This window comes from Aphelocoma coerulescens, chromosome 8, assembly GCF_041296385.1.
Source record: "Aphelocoma coerulescens isolate FSJ_1873_10779 chromosome 8, UR_Acoe_1.0, whole genome shotgun sequence".
Classification (NCBI taxonomy): domain Eukaryota; kingdom Metazoa; phylum Chordata; class Aves; order Passeriformes; family Corvidae; genus Aphelocoma; species Aphelocoma coerulescens.
In genome coordinates, this window is record NC_091022.1 from 25,966,795 (window position 1) to 25,984,512 (window position 17,718).

Sequence of the window (17,718 nt, forward strand, 5' to 3'; positions counted from 1 at the left end):
AGGGTGCAAAGAAGTGACCTCCCACAGGGAGAATGCACCTGCTTTTGACAGCCAACAACAGCTAACCAACACAACCTTGAATTCCTACTTTGAGTTCAACTTTGACATAACTATTTTACTATTTTAAAAAACCCTCCCATCTCTATAAAGCATCAGGAAATCCAAATCTGTTCTGGAACAGCAGAAACTAACAATCTTTTCCCCTCTCTAATAAATACAAGCTTTCTTTTTTGAATTGAGTGGCCAGACTTCCTGACTCAGGTATTAAAGTCCTTGGTAGGATTCTTTCCTTTAACACAACAGCTCACATCCCTTATAAAATCACTAATAGAAAATAAAGCCCTTTTTGTTAACACTAATCTTGCTTCCTTGCAAGTGTGCCAGAGGCACTTTAATATGGATCAGATCATGAATATCACAAATTACAGCAGCAATGTGTGGCAACAGAAGATCAGATTATTCATATAACAGTAATACCTCCTTCCTGCTTTGATTAAAAAAAGAGTAAACAGTCACTTCCTCTTAAATCTGTCTCTTTCTGATCTTTAGAAATCCAGGTTTACAGTATGAGGTAATTGCACAGCACAGACCTTAGAATGATGAACGAGGGGTATTACAGGGTGTAATAAAACCTACTTCATTTTCTGTCAAAACTCTCTCCTGTTTCTCATGAGGTACATGTATGAAGTTACCCTAGAGTAGGAAGAAGTTAGTAGGGACTATTTTCTATAAAGTTTCCTGTGGTAGATTCACAGCAGACGCAATATGAACAAAGCAAACTATGTACAGGCAGGCACAATTATGGAAGAATTAATGTACCAACAAGAACAGCCCTGGCCATAAATGCAGTGTAGGAAAATGAAATGAAACTCACAGTTAATTTATACATCAGTATTGCAACGCAGAAAAGCACACCCCATTAAAGTTCCTATTTTTCTTGGGCATTGCTGGAACACGTAACTGCAGCCTATTTCCCTCCTTCAAACACTGGGAAGCAATTGTACAACCTTGATACCGGCTCATGGGGAGGGAAATGAGTAATGACCAAATAGAAGTATAAAATGTTATTCGCACTCCCATTACCCCCTGCAGAGCCCCCAGCACGCTGCCACATAACCACAATGTGCGAAAATGGCTTATTCTTAGCAAAAACTTATTTCCAGTATCCAAAGATTTAATTCAAGTTGTAATATAATAAAGAGGTGTTCTGCCTTTAATATGTCCTATTCCTTTAACATGACTCAACAAAGTTTCAAGTGACACATTAAATGCCACTTGTCCAGTCCAATGGACACATTTCTTAGCCCCCACTGGCACTACATTTCAAAGGGAACTGAACTTTTTTGTGCCACCCAAATGCCTGTATTGAACTCAAATAGAAACTAACCTGAGCTGATGAAATCTCCAGGAAAAAAACTTATTGAAGCCTTCCAAGATACCTTGCCCAAGGACAACATTTAAATTCTTCAGCAAAATGCAGTATTAACATCTGATGGGATGAGTATGTCAAGGAGCCTTACAAAGGTGATGCTGGTTTTGCAGAAAGAATTAACACCTCTCATTTTTGGGGCCAGGCTGGAGTCCTAACTCTAATTAAATTCTAATCTGCTTTTTCCAGGTTTCATAAAATGCTGTCTCAAATAGGCTTATCTTCTAAGTAGTACAGCATGATCTTCTCATTAAAGAATCTGTTACAATGGAAACACATTAGTACTAAAGCCATAAAAGATTGAGGAAATTATGGACATTTTCCCCAAAATACTGGGTTGCCTCAGTATCACTTAAAAAGAACCCCCTGTATATTCACAAGCCTGCTTGAGAAGTGGGAACTTGCTGTTTAAATGTTTCTTCAGTGTTATCTCTATTTTGTTCTTTTTAATTAATAAAAGGATACATGCATTGACATTTTAAACACTAATTTGCTATTTAGCATCCCAAATTAGGAAGCATAAACATTTATCCACTTCATTAAACACTACCTAAGAACACTTTTGATATTAGCAGGAGACAAGGGAGGCTGTTCAAAGAAACTTCAGGGCACACATAAGTCACTGATAAAAGACGCTCCTGCTCCTGCTCCTTCCCTCCCTCACCAGGAAAGCTCGGGCTCCATCCTATGGGAAGCAGCTGTTGTGAAATGGACCCTGGAAATCAGTGGGATCTGACACACCTGTGCAATCCCAAATGCAGGGTTAAGGGAAGGGACAGGAATGTGGGGACACCAGTGGTGAAAGTGGGGTGTTCCTGTTTGGCAGTGCAGCATTAGGCTGGTGCAAGGCAACCGTGAAAGTGGACTTTAGAAAGCATAAAGAAAACACACCCTGAGTTAAGGCATTATTTACATACAGGTGACATACAGGAAGAAACAACCTGGTGTTTTTCTCATCTCTTCCAAGAGAGGCATGGCAGTTCTAGCACACTTCCTCCTCCCCCCTCCTCTTTTTCTTCCACCCACCCCAGCCCTTTAAAGAATTATGGAACCATTTAGGTTGGAAAATACCTTTAAGATCATCAAGTCCAGCCATTCCCCCAGCACTGCCAATTCCACCACTAAACCACATCCCCAAGTGCCACATCTACACATCATTTAAATACTTCCAGGCATGATGAGTCCACCCCTGCTGCCTGTTCCTTTCCAAATTATCTACATTTACAGGACACTGAAAGAGGCTTCATGTCAAGGTGAACCAGTGCTACAGGACGGTCATAAGAAATAGGACATCTTTCAAAGCTGCAGGAAAACAGAATTGCAGTGGTAGAGAAGAAACAAATCCTGACACTCAGGAACAGGCAGCCTGAAAGGCAGATAATGGCATCTGTGAGTATAGAATGAATGGAAGGTTAATCAAGATCACTAATATAACAAACGCTCAAAATTCATCAACCCAGACCTCAAGTTATCTCTAAATCCTTCATGAAGAGAGATTTCAGGTTATTTTGTTTCACTTACAGACAATAAGGTATCGTTCAGATGACAAATTATTTCTAAAAACTTTGCATCGCAAGTCTAACTTCAATGTAGAAAATTATTTTTATTTGCAATTAAAATTTGTGCTAAAAGTGTCCATTGTTAAATTATGGACCCAGACAAAATGGTACTAAATTTTCTACTGTACATAATCTTGCCATAGCATGGCAATTTTAAAATTGTTTGAAAATACAAATACACTAGAAAGATAGTATTTCAAGAACAATAGTATGGACACACTGAAGAGCTTTGTACCACAACCAGAAATCTGAAGTGTCTTGGTCCCTGAAAAAGAACTGCTTTTAGATTAATTTATTAAAATGAATTACGATGATTTTACAAATTACAGCTTTGGGTTCTTTGTTGTTTATTGGTTGGTTTGATTTTTTTTTAAACTGTGATGGTAAGAATGATCTACCTACAAGATAATTGAAAAAGAAACGTTCTCTGTGTATTTTTGATCAAATATATTGTTAGAGATCAAAACAAAGATTTATAAAAACAAACAATTGAAACTTCAGAAAAAACACTTTGTAAAATACAATAAAACCCTTTTCAATAGCAAAGTGGATTTTGTACAGTTCTTCCTTCTAAGCAGATGTTTTACTGCAGCTCAGATCCACTAACTCCAGTAAAACTCAACGTAGGGCAAATGTGTCGGTGTCCGCAGAATCACAACCTATGTACAGCCGCAGGTACCAAACTGCAACTCGCTGGAGAAACCTTGGAAACTTCAGTTTTCGTTGTGAGTGAACTTACAATATATCTTACATTAGTTAAAAGCAGTTTACACCATGACAGAGCTGCTCAAAAAACGCGTCAGTTATAGGAAGAGAGCAACGCTTCAAGTCAGCTTCTCCCATCAGCAAAAATGCCACACAAATCAAAAAACAACACTTAGGTAAAACACTAAGACTTTATTAAAAATCCAAAATTTATTGCAAATTGTACTTTGCAATTTCCCTCCTTTCTTCGTTTTTACATGATTTATTGATATCCATGATTTTTTCACAGATGTACTTGTTGACTTTGGAGAGTCTCTGTGCAATTTCAGTTTCATCCACAGTTTCTTGTGCTATTCTATCATACAAACATTCTGGGGAGAGAAAAGAAGGAAAGAGTCATTAGGATATTTTTAGAAAACAATATAGCCCTGAGCTGGGCTAACTACTCGAGAGACAGCAGTGAGTAAGCACTGTGTGTATTGGTTGCAAGACAAGAGCAGCTTTCCTTGATTCACTGGCTATCTTGTTAAAGTCAAGATTTGTCACCAGGCTTGAATCAGTGGCATGACCAACTTCCAGTTATGCTGTGACTACATTAATAGGCTTCCCATACAGAAACAAGGCTAAACCCAACCTTTTACAGTGCCAGTCTTGCCTGCCTGACTCCTGCATTTGTCTGAATCTCCAGAGCAGGTTTAGTCTCTTCCCAGGTGAACTGTCTCACCAGAGCTGTGTGCACAGTCACTCCCACCTGCACCCCTTCCGGAGGGTATGGAAATGATAATGCTTAGGAAGAGAAGCAGTAACCAGCAGGAGAACACTTTAACCCATTTATTTCATTTTTTACATCTCTTCCACATTCATTAATGTCTGTGTCTTTATCAGCTGCCCTGTCCCTGGGCATATTTCACTTTTACTAGCGGATTACTCAGGACAATAGCCATCGCCTTGCATGTTTGAACAATAAATACACTTTGTGAAATACACGTTATCTGGAATACAAAAAGCAAGTGATAGCACTGCAAAAGCAATGTGGGCAGTGAAAGCTGAGATAATTTTTCTTCTCAGATGGGTAGTTTGGTGCCAGAATCCTGCAGAGGTCACTGAAATCTGAAGTGGTGCAACACACACAACTCCTTAGTGACAAGAGGTTTGGGGTTTTTTGGTTTTCATGAACAGACCAATGTATTTTGTTGTGTAGCCTTCCCAGACTGGTTAAACAAACTCTGTTCTGCTCTGCCTAGTGATCTATTCCATTAGCTGTTTATTGCTTCACATACAGAAAGCCATAGAGATTATTGCTTAATTAACATGGTTTACAACATTTCTAATGCACCATATTAAAAAGTTATGAAAATTAAGTACTATGCATGCTTTGTAGTTCATTTGGAAACCTCTGAGAAGTTTTATAAAAGGTTATTTTGCATTAACAAGGTTTATAACAGTGCACATCCATCATACTTTTTATCATTTCTTTATTACATACTACACAGTGGGGATTTTAAAGAAGCTATAGAGATATCAGACACATTAAGAGCTAATGTTGTCGTTCAAAAATCTATTTTAAATAAGTTAGTCTGTGTCCACAGAATGATGAGAACATCTAAAGCAATGTGAATTTTATGTTGTAAGACATACTGAATACAAAATAAATGAAATTAACCAGCATGCAGCCTGATAGCTGAAATGCTGATCAGCAGTAAACTATGATTAGAAATACGACACCTAAGAAGAGGCACATCACTGAGAGCCTGAAGAAAGCCAATGTGTTTGCAGGACATAAGCTGGCCCTACAGCAGTGTCAGGAACACTCCCAGGCAGATACACCCAGTAAGGTGAACTCCCAATGAAAGACAGGCTGTGTTGTTCATTTAGCCACAAAGTCAAGCAAAGAATCACTTGACAGCACTCATTCAAAAGCTGTAATTTTAAAAGTCCATGGGATCCAGACAGATCCTTGCCCACAGTTTTTCCTCTCCATCTCTTCCAATTTCTGTGATGGGGGTGCAGAAATAGTAGTTTATTACTCGCATAAGGATACTGGCTTAGGGCTTCAAAGAGTAATTTGGGGGTTCTGCTCCTTTGTCTTTTGGCTTTACAGGAGCATACAGGCATCCCTTTGTACTGCTAAATACCAAAGATTCAAGTAGACCTCAAAGGCTAACCAGGAGCTTCACTACTTTTTGTGATGCCTGATCCAAATCATTTGAAAACTCCCTCAGATTTCACCTATTTGTCCCCTTGATGGTCACTGTTTTGTTTTGCTTTGCTTTCTCCATCATGGGGCAAGACCTGCTAACACTGATGCAAATGCAAAGGACATGACAACATGGAAAATCATGGTTATGAGCTACGCCACCCCACTGCTATGGGCAGCCTGACACCTGCAACACTGGCCATGCAGTTTAACTGGTTCAAGAGGAGACTGTACAGGCTGGAGTCTAACAAAAGGGAGTCAGAGACAAGGTGAAAGAAACACTAAAAAGAGGAACATGGAAAACCAGGGCATGTAACAGTGGAATTCAAATGAGGGTTGAGACTGGAAGCAGAAGTATGACAGAAAACACAGAAAAATGAGGCAATAGGGGAGAACTGAATTGCTGGTGAGTGTAAAGGTATGGAAGAGAAGAAAGGGAAGGGCCCCATCTGCCTCTCACCATGTACCTGTTGGAGCAGACGTCCAAACTCACTGTAGTCAAAACAAGGGGAATTTGAAGAAAGCTGTCATTTAAATGGCTCAAGCAACACAGAATGGCCCTGACAGAAGTAGAAGAGGAAATTCTCACAGAAGCAACCTCGCCAGCAGTGCTGAGGAGCAAGAGCCTCCAGGAGGGAAACTGGAAACCACTTTGCAATGGGCCAGTGGAAAATAACCCCTGTTTGCTGCATGCTTGTAAGCGCACACCAGGGCAACCAATTCTGCTTCCCATTTGGAGCTGACAAGGGGAGCCACCGCCACAGAGTGGATTCCTTATGTGGCCAGTACATCATTACGCAGCTACATGTGTAAGGATTGTACCAAAGGCCCCAGACAGAACTAGAAAATCAGCATGGAACAGTTTCCACATCCACATATAACCTTGAAGCAGATTAGTAAAAAAAAACCATGTCTTTTACTCATTTCTTATAAACTAAGAAAGATGACAGTACGGAGATAAGTTTCCAACTTTTCCCCACACAACACAGACACAGACACACGCACACACTCAGAGGAATCCTATTTCTTACTCCAAACATGGTACTTTCATGGCAGATTACAACACCTCATTTAATGAGTTCACAGTTAAGAGCAACTAAGAACAGGAAATGCAGAATAATGAAGCTCTACCAAATGGGGAGATTTCTTTCAACCCTACTACAATTTAGTATGGACACAAAACCTAAAAATCCAATTTCAGTATGTATTCCATGAGGAACCAACGCAGTTCTGACTTAAAAAGAAGCCTGAAATACCAAGAGAGACAGAAATGGTGCAACACAGGCATGATGATACAAAGGGACTGAAATTCACCATTCAGTTTAAATAAAGGAGAAGGCCTTCTCTCTCTCAAAGTACTACACACATGGACTCAGGCTTGCAGTTACTGGAAGTGTTATTGCAATTTTCCCTACCAGATGAGGTCAGCGATTTACACCTCCTGTCCAAATTCCAAATCAAGTGCAACAATTAATTTTTACTATTTCCATTTTCTGCACTTAAAAGGGTAAAACTATTCTTTCTTGCCTTTGAAGGTATGCGTATTTTTATAGTCACAGCTATAATGGTTTCTGTGCCTCATGCCAGAGCTGGTTATGTTCTGGATGAAAGAATGTGGTAAAGCTACTCTCAGTCTTGTTTAAAGGAATATATGCACTTTAAAAAAATCATCATGTTTATAAATGAATTCTAGAACAACATGTTGTTCTCCAGGCTCAGAGTCCTACCCTGCAAGTGGTCTAAAGTGATCTTCTTCTCAAACCTTACTGAAGTCAATGTACAACTCTTCAGCTGTGGAGGCCTGCACTGTGCACAGCTATTGCAATGTGTTTTACTGTTCCTGGGTACATATGCACTTCACAATGCAATAGCAATCTGAATTACAGTTTTTAATCAGTTAATTTTAAATGAGCTGAAAAGAAGCATCTTTCAACTCGGTGATTAATGGTTAAACTCCAAAGCAGGAAGCAAAAGTTTTCAAATAACCTACCTCTGACAATGCTTAATTTGTGAGGTGAGAGAGGTGGCTTGGGAACGGCATCTTTCTTTTTTTTGGTTGCAACTCCTGTGACACTTCTGTTCTTGAGAACATCTGTTCCCCAAATCATAACCGCTAGATTTTTTGTATACTTTGAATCTCCTTGTGTTACTTGCAGCTGGTGCCATTTCTCCTCATCTACCCAAATTCCACTGCCAAGATGGACCTAGAAGGTAGTAATAATAACAACTTATCTATGGTATGTAGCACACAACAGTATCCAAGTGCTGTAGGAACATTAATATTAGGAACTAAAATAACAGTAATCAGGGCTGAACAAATCCATTTTGCCTATCTCTGAAAGTTCTCCAACTTTGTGGGTCAGGGAGTTCGAGTCAACCTCAATATATATTTCCTTTTAGTAATCTCTACTTTTCCCCCCCACATAACCTCTCTCCTGAAAGACTGTGGTCAGGAAAAGAGATTGAAGAAGGAAACAGTGAACACATCCAGTATTATAAATTTATGCACAGCATATAAACCAAGCAGTTGCACCAGCCTAATTCAGGAGCAAGATGAAACGCTTCCCCTTGGCTAAAACAGACTTTACCCAAAGCATATTCCGGAGGCAGTAGAGAGGGAATTACTCCCTAAGTTGTATTCTGTACCTGTTGGCAAAACCCAGCCTGACTGTTTAAAGTAACTGGAAGGGGAGAAAGGATTTTGAGAGCTCCAATTTCAATATAAATCAGGAGAGTTTGGAAGCTTTGTAAAACTTCCAATTCTAACACAAAGTGTGTCTATCATGTACAATCAATGTACCACATGAATACTGCTTTGTGGTTAGGCAATGACCCATTGCAGCAACATCATAAACTTTCCATTATCCAAGCAATGGGAAGTCAAGGTATTTCACTGAAGTAGTAAAGCAGGATAATATGGGTACTGGAAAATGCAGTGTGAAGGCTCTGGAGAGTCTCCAAAAGGAAGATGCTCAAGTCTAGTTTTGCTTATTAGTCTTGACTGTGCTGGCTTGTCTCCCACAGGGCTACCCTATGTCTCTACCCCAAGATTCCCAGTGCTCCAGTCTTAAGCCAAATGCAGGACAAGAATCCAAGCACCATCCTAAGGCTGCCACTACGTGTTTGAGCTGACAGTCCTCACACTCAGGACACCTTCAAGCAACAGCAAGGATGTAACTCTACAAGTAACCAGCACAACTCTGACACCAGAGCAACCAGAATGCACACGCTGGCCCTGTGCCCTGCGTGGAACCACAAATACTTTGTACCCTGTATGTCTGTGCTCCAGTTCCTGGAGTACAGTGCAGACTCCTGAACTACCTCTGCACACAGCAAGATTTGTTCACGTGGTGATGAACTTCATTCAGTGGGACACACACTTTCTCATCATCATAACAAGCTAAGGTGTGACCTGCACCTCCCAACTGCTGATCAGAGCTCACTGCACTTAGCTTCAGACCTTCAGACAATCTGGACAAGTGCAACATACCAAGCAGATCTATCAGTTGGATTGCTACATATCCAAATTCTGCCTTTGATTAGATCTGGTCCAATGGGGGGTCTTTCTGTAACATTAACACTTACAAAAATCTTTCTGCCTTCTTACGGTTAAAAAAAAATCCCATCAACAAAATCCCATGGCAAAACTGCATCAGAAGGCTCTGTTTGCCTAAACTGTTGTGCACTTAGTTTTCTGTGGTTTTACTCATTTCATCTGGCTTTACATAAACTCTGCCTGCTACCCATACAAATCTGAGCAGTATCACAGAAGTCCCATTAAATGCAATGAAAATTGGACAAAGCTACTGTAAAATTTTATATACCCATAATTTTACTGCCTGTATTCAACTGAATACCATTTTTCCTTTAAATGGAAACCTGCTTTAATTATTAACGAGGACTATAACCTCAAGAAATTTTTTATTACGACGGCATCCTTCAAAAGCAACTAGATGTTTAAAAACTTAAATGGAGTAATATGAATGGTTTGGCTACAAGCTATGTTATAAAAAAAAATTAAAACTCCACCTTCCTTAAGGCATAAAACCATACAGCAAGCTGCCTCTCCTGCAGAATCTTCTACACTAAAGGGATTCTAAGAAGCTTTTCACAAGTCTGCATGGACAGAAATTAAACTAGTAATAACCACAATACAAACACTCCTTTTTTTTTTCCCCTTTTTCTCTGTTGTTGAGCCTCTTCATAAATGATTTTTAAAAAGGCACGCTCTTTTGGTGCTTTCTACATATTTTGTAAAGCAACTTCAATCAGGAGTGAGTAGTCTGCACTCAGGAACTAATCACAGTACATTTTTTAATTCAGTTATTTCTGGTTAGATCTTGGTAAAGTTTTCAGGGAAAATGTCTGAAAGTTACCTAGAAAATCACTAAGATTAGGAATGTTGTGACATATCAAATTTTGGGTGTCTGTATTACATCAGTTGTAGAGACAGTTACATTTGATCAAAAATCTGATTCCCCTCTGCCAAAATTAGGGTTTGCCTTTGCCAAAGATTATTTAGTCTCTTAAGATGCTACATTATTCATTAGCTTGAAGTTACTCAAAAGAAAGGAACAGGTTACAGGAAGTATTTTTAATATTTATGCTTCAGACAGATCATCTCTTCTTTTAACATGCTCCATTTATTAAAAAAGCAATTGCTGGTATGAAACACCTATGGCAACAGCAACTATGTGACAGACAGCCACAGCCACAGCAATCTTACGTCTCCCTTTTTCTATTTCTAGCGCTGTTATGGTGCAGAATTCAATCTGCCCGTGTCTCAGTTTACCTCTCTACAACAGGCCCAGCACTGTTTCCTATCAGTCCCAAAGCTCTGGGAAGCTCACTGTACTCCACACTCAGAAGACATTCCCTTCTTGCTGGAAGAGCTGCCCCACGAGCCAGACTCTTGTCTTGATGAAATCAATGGGAAATTTACTCCCAATTTCAGCAACTGCGGGATCAACCTTCAAGCACAATGCAGCAGAGACAGCAGCGAATTCAAAGCAATGCTCAGCAGCGTGGCTGTGCTAACATCTGCAATAGATCTAAAACGTGGCTCAGAAGATGAACTCTGTTTTTTTTTTTCTTTTTTTTTTCCCCTCTTCTTTTTCTTTAAATGAATGCCATAGGCTCTTTTTCAGTAACTCGGTTTTCCCTCTGGAGGGAAGAGATTTATCTGCTTTGAAAGAATCCTACTAAGATCAAATCTGGTGCCACAAAGGGTAAGATTTGTAAAAAAGTATTTCAACTACTCTAGTGGTGCATATCAATAAAGGAATACTGAAATAAAGCCATAAATAAGGAAAACTGAAGAAAACTACCCTCCAACACTCCAAATACATTGTTAGTTCACATTTCTGGCATCTGAGCTGGCTGTAGCCCCAGTAAATAGGCCAACCAAGAACCAAAATTACAAAAAGAAAATTAAAGAGATACTCATATCTGTAAAGACAGAGAAAACTTCAGCAAAAGAAGTGCCAAGAAGCTGACAGATGAAAAAAGGGTACAGGAAAATTTGTATACAAATACTAAAGGATGTGCCCTATCCCACAGACCTTAAGTGGAAGAGAAGGAGGTAAAGGAAACTCACGCAGTAATACACCTGAAGTTTTCATTGCACAAATATACACAAAATAATCAAGCAAATGACATCTTTAAATGTATTAGGCAAGAAAAGCTATCTGAACCAAATACCTGTCACTGTCAAGATTCTACTATTTTTCACGTACATTCTTCCTCAACGATTATGTTGAATTCATCTTCAAGAAGGACAGACATTGTGCAGTCAATCTTTTAACACAAATCTGAAAATGCAGTTTCATGCTATTCCATCAGTAACTCCACTGTATGGCAAAGCTGGAATGGATGTTTCCTCCCTAAGGGTTCTCAGATTAGAGTACCAAATGCATGTATACACCAAGAAACAGGATCTGCACAGGCACTTCTGAAGGACTTACAGTTTTGTATAAGAAACACCACAGTTATTTAATGATAATGGAAACAGCTGTAAAAGCAGGCCTAGGTAGATGAGCAGTTAATGTGTTAAACATGCTGAAACCTGAAAAGCTCTCAGTCAGGTTCTGGCAAACTAGAGCTAGATGGTGTTTCACCAGCTTCACAAAAGTCTCCAGAAAGTAGCACTACATCAGCTCAATTCAGTGGCAATGCTCCTACCAGCATCAAGGGAGCCCATTTTCACTCCAGGGTTCGTAATTACCTCCTGCACTCCAAACCAAACATGAGGGCTTCTCTGCAACATGACTACAGCACATTATAAAAATTAAAAACCTTTTAAGAAAAAGTATTTTGGTTAAGTAGACTCATGTAACTTTATAGTGAGGGTTACCAACTTTGGTCAATATTTGGTGTATTTATGGATGTCACCAACTGAAGACTATGTCAATCTGCCTGTGCATGCATATTTAATAAATTCCTCATGTTGCACAGCATTCAATGCTCTCACCATTGAGGATATTTTTCTATGCTCTTCATACCTGTGTAACTTCACAATTCTCCTCAGCATAACAGCACACCTTCATGAAAACTGAGGAAGCTTGGATAAGCTGCTACCATGCAAAATCATGAAAATTCCACAAGAACATCACCTGATGGACATTTACACATTATTCATGCTATATTTAATATAAAATACCTTTCCATTCTCGAGAATATACTTGTCCATTACTGGAACAGGGGCAGGGTAGTACGTTGATGTATTTGCTTCCTCATTGAAGGTCTTCTGTACCTCAGGTTCAGGCTCAATTGATTCAGGTTTTACTTTTTCAACCTCAATGGCAGGTCCTAGACAGTTAAGAAAAGAGAGCTGTCTGCTATCCCAGAGAACATGAAATCAATCCCTTCATGACCCATGATTAGCATAAAATAACACATTAGTCATGCTCATTTTAAAGTTAGAAGTAATCTAAACCAAAAATCCTACTTCTGAACATCAATACGTAACAGCAGGATAAGTATTCCTGCCTTATAAACATTAAAATGTTTAATTTTAATTTAAGTGTTTAATTTTATTCTTAAGGCATAAGGACAATTATAGATATGGGTAAGATTTCTTCAATGCACACTAAGGAAATTATGTTAAAATGACACTGAAATTATAAACCAAAAGCAACAATAGTAATTCTTCAAATAAGAATTGCTATATAGTTGCATAGGAATCTGCATAATTTACTGTGATAATTACATAAATTATCCACATAGAATTACAAATTTTATAGAAATCTGAAATCTCTTTAGATATAATAGAGGTGTATAAAAATAGTGAGGATCTGCAGAAATGCTATGAAGGAAACAGGCTACTTATGCTAAAGTGTCATGCATAGAAAGAATATCAAAGGTTAAAAAAACCCACATAAATTAGAACTTGGATTGTCCAATCCATCCAACACTGATTTTTATTTTTAATGTAATCAACAAAAATTATGCACAGATTAAACAATGGAATACTACTAAGCATATGTTTGAGACTTCAAAGGAAGATAATTATTTTGTCAGTCATCAACTTTTCTTTTCCAGATCCAAGTTATAAAGTGTTCCTAAAAAGACAGAAGAACAAACTAAAAATAATTTGTGAACTGGATTTCATGACTCCATTTGTTGCAGGGGTTCCACCAGAAGTCTAGGCTATGGCCCCAAGCCTATCAGTGCCCCGAGATGTCTGGCTCTAGGATCCCAAGAAGCTCCAGCAGGCACTGAAGTTTCATGCAGGGCTGGTGGCTCAACAGCACAGCAAGGTTGCCAGCTTAGACTCTGGACACCATGGAAATACCCCATGTCCAGAACTCTAAGGATAAACTCACCCACTTGTCAGTGCTAGATTGCACCAGACTGGTGCTGAGAGCACTGCACCACTGTGCAGCCCAACCCTGACATCTTCAGCCAGCGACAACTCAATCATCAGGTCACCCTTCAGCTCCCTGCTCAGTGTTTGTGCACACAGACCCAGCCTTGAACTGATCCAACTCTGCAAGTCACGCTGGCACCACAACTCAGGTCTTAGTCACACATCTTAAATAGTTCCTGTGCCTGGAACAAGCACAGCATTCATCCCTCCCACTTTGTGCAGTTTCATTTAGAGATTATTATACAGCGATAGCAGTGCTTCCTCCGTTGTCAGCATTTGACATTTATCCTATAGCTTACTCCACACCTACATAGCCAGCTAAATGTTCTCAGCTGGCTGCCACTCCATGCTCAGCAACGACTAAAAGTTATCTTGGCAACTCAGACAATCCTACACTGCAGTGCCACCAACAAGAGGGTCTTAAAAGCCAGCTCCAATGCAAGCAGAATGCAAACAGAGAAATCACAAAAACATCCCCTTTGCATTATAATTTCATAGTGATCTTAGGAAACACCTCTAGTACCATGAATATACAACAGTAAAGCCAAGACAAACTAAACTTCCTAAGCTTGAGACTGTAAAGCTGATTCCGACTGGGAGAAGACCCAGACTGGTTAAAACACCCAAAGCCTGCCCACAGCATGGGCACACCTGAACAAGCAGCTGCAGGGGTGTAATTGCCAGTGTGACCTTAGGAAGCCATCTCTGAAGCTGTTACTTTAAGAAAACATCCTTCAACAAAGGGCTATTTTCTTACACTTTGAAAGTCACTTCGAGGAAGACACCTAAGTATAACCACCTTCTTCCTAGCAGGAAACATTTATTTCAGTTTAAACACTGCTAGTCCCTACTTAGAAGTCTTTTACTGTTTTTAGTCATATATTGACACAGCTGGAATTTGGTTTCCAGGACTTTCCCAAGAAAAAAGCTGATTAAAGTCCACAGAAACCACAGCTCCCAGAGGCCAGAATACCTCCGCTGCAATTCATGCTTTACTACTTGCTTAGAAGTCACCAAAAGAAAGCCTTTAAAATGTCTTTTTTATATCCTGATTTTTGATTCCCAAACAGAAACCTGTCTCTAACCAGGCAGGCTCTACAGCCACTTCCACCAACCACTAAACTCTGTGTTTTCAACCCCACATGCTGTGAAATTGCACATGCAACCTGCACTCCTGCCTGCCTGCTAACGAGAGCTGTGTGCCCCATGCACCACACTCCAAGTTCCCCCTCTCTGCAGCTCTGGTGCTCTGCATCTTTAAAATAAGATGATGAATGGGATATATAAAAATATATACCTCTATCTAAGGCTTAACAATGACAGCACTTACGTAATAAGGATCAGGGAAAAAAAAAAATAGGCGATTTTCGGAATGCAAGAAAGAAACAAATGTTTTATTGCAAAATCTTTCTCCTTCTGACTGAAGTTTTTTCATAATATCCAAGAGGCTAGCAAGTTCAGATCAGGATGAAGAGGTAGAAGGCTTCCCTTAGCCATCCCTTTTCCTCAAAAATGCATCTTAGACTACATGCTACTCCAAAAATTACTAAGAAAGTAAAAATAAATTGATTGATAAAGTGGTCAGCATACATTTGTAAGCAGCAAGTTTTTCCACATGGTCTACCAGAATTTGAAAGAAAACAACACAAGTCTGACAACGACAAGTGGTAATATCGGTACTTTCTGTACTTGACAGAAACCTTGGGCCTTTAAAATTTTTTTTTAACATCAAAAAACCAAACAAATCTAGGAAAGCTGAAAAGCAGTAATTCCTGACATGTGGTAAGACACAAATCCCATTTCATTCTCCCTACTCTGGTGTCAGTCCCAAGACACTATAAACTGGATCACTGAAATTGAACTGGGATTAAAAATAAAACCTTGGGCGTCTGTGTGCACATGCTGATGAATCAATATTTCTGAAGGAATGTGAATATACTCCCTGACTTTGGAGCAACACTAATTCTCAGCAATACAACATGAAAATGAAGAAATTATCAGGGAGCTAAAAACACCCAAGCATTATCCCTATACAACTTCAGTACTGCTGACCATATTTCCAGCCACAGGAAACTGCACAGATCTGGACCGGCAGACAATTATTTTTTTAAGAAGTTATTGAAATTCTTCTTTTGCAATCCAAGGGCTATATAAAGTCCCCAGAGGGGAGAGTCAGTTATTTAATTCTTCAAATCATCCTACCCTCTACTGATAAAAAGAGGGCCAATTAGTGTTATCAGGTGCAACAAAACAAACTGCAAAGCCCTACAATTTCTGGGGTTCCAGTTCCCCAAGTGGGCAAGGCAAGAGGCTGCACACTTTATTCCAGGAGCTCAAGAGGGACACCATAACCTTTTCCACAACAATCATCGCATTTTTCCACAGCTCTGGTCCCTAGAGCCCTGGTGAAATGCTTGCCTCCTCTGGGAAGGGATCTGCTGGGAAATAACATACTAAAATCATAAAGAAGATATTAAGCATTTCTCCATGGATCAGTACTGATTTCACTGCTGTCATTTGCCAAAGCTGCCTCCAAGGCTCTTTTGTGACAAAGAACAATTCGGTGTCACTATGAGGAAGAAGAACCTCCTCACTCCTGCCACAAGAGTGGCTGCAGTGTAGCAGCAGAGCTGAAGGCCTGAGTCTCAAGTAGAATCCATTGACTTCCAGCTCTTCACTGAATTCAACACATTGATGGGAAATTAGGAGACTGACTACTTGACTGCACGTTAGCTCAAGAGGCTGTTCTATATCTGATCTGCAAGTTTAAAATGGCAACAGGCACGCATTTCCCACAGCTGCAATTCATCAGCACAAACCAGCTGTCATCTCATGCAAAGAAATCACAAGTCTCTAAGGTGAAACAGAAATGCAATTAGTTTGCATTAAGTCCAGCCTGCTAGAAGTGCAGTGTAACATAAATTACATGTAATTTGAAACTCTAGGTTTAAGAGATCACTGCAACTGCAGATGAATTCAGGATGTAATTTATTTTCAGAACAATTTCCAGAGATTATTCACATACCCAAACATACTTCATTTATAAGCTGGAAAAGTAAGGAAGACTAAAAAAGTCTTTTCATATCTATTCTTGATTAAAAGTAGCACTTTTTCATACTGTCATCAGACTCTCTAATTTATAACATGCTGAAGATGTCTCCCTTGCTAATTATTCATAAGTTTTGTATTAATCTTTTTAGAACATGGTTGTTTCTCTGCTGTGAATGAGACTACAAGGAAAAGCAACAGAGTAAGCAACAGTTAATACACTGAGTCTTGGGAAATACAAACCCTGTGAAGGACACAGCCAGCACAGCCAAATTCTACCTTTATTACCAACAAATGTTCCTTACAAGTAATAATAAGGGATTTTTTTTTTTTGGAAGTGTCCTATAGCTGATATTTTTCCAGGTATGTGATTAAATTTCAAGAACTTGTCTTCAATGTAATTGGGATTTGTTTTCAGTTGTCAGACTGATACAATGAAAATTCATGCCCATATTTAGAGTCAGTATTTTTTTCCAGGGCTTCTTTTCCTCTTTTTTTTTTTTTTCATTTTTTCCTAAGGTTTCTTTTTTTGGCTCAAGTAAAAAACACATCTTCTTTTTCTTAAAGAAACAAGACAGAATGCAGTAGCTGTCTTCATTTCACTGCTGGTCTCACCACTCCAATTGCTGTCAAGTCTACAAACTAAATTGGTACTTTACACTGTTCAGCCCCATTGCCTACCAACATCTGGCTTGTGCTCCATTCCCATAAATTCCAGCTAACTACTTGCAGATGAAGAAACATCTTTCCATCCAAGGAAAATTTTAGAAAGCTCAGTGGAATCTCCTGCCAACCACATCGTGTTTTTCAGGCTGTGGCAACCTTGCCTATTTAGTTTTATTTAGAAAGTTAACTAGAATGTTTATGGTAAGTAACGACATTTTAATTATGCACAGTGTAACAGTGATGAGCA

At 39.2% G+C, this 17,718-nt stretch overlaps 1 protein-coding gene across 3 annotated transcripts in view; it reads right to left on the reverse strand.

Moving 5' to 3' along the window:
- The window catches only part of LOC138114193 (BEN domain-containing protein 5), an 888,499-nt gene that overhangs the window by 316,818 nt on the left and 553,963 nt on the right, over nucleotides 1-17,718 (reverse strand). For 2 of the 3 annotated variants that reach the window (XM_069023364.1, XM_069023366.1), the window contains exons 4-6: nucleotides 12,549-12,697; nucleotides 7,881-8,094; nucleotides 3,866-4,064 (exon numbers count right to left, since the gene is read on the reverse strand). The exons of the other annotated variant lie outside the window; for it this stretch is intronic. In XM_069023364.1, the coding sequence (XP_068879465.1) occupies nucleotides 3,904-4,064; nucleotides 7,881-8,094; nucleotides 12,549-12,697 (524 nt within the window). In that variant the 3' untranslated portion in view covers nucleotides 3,866-3,903. Of the gene's footprint in view, nucleotides 1-3,865; nucleotides 4,065-7,880; nucleotides 8,095-12,548; nucleotides 12,698-17,718 lie in introns of those variants that run through there. 3 annotated transcript variants of the gene reach the window in all.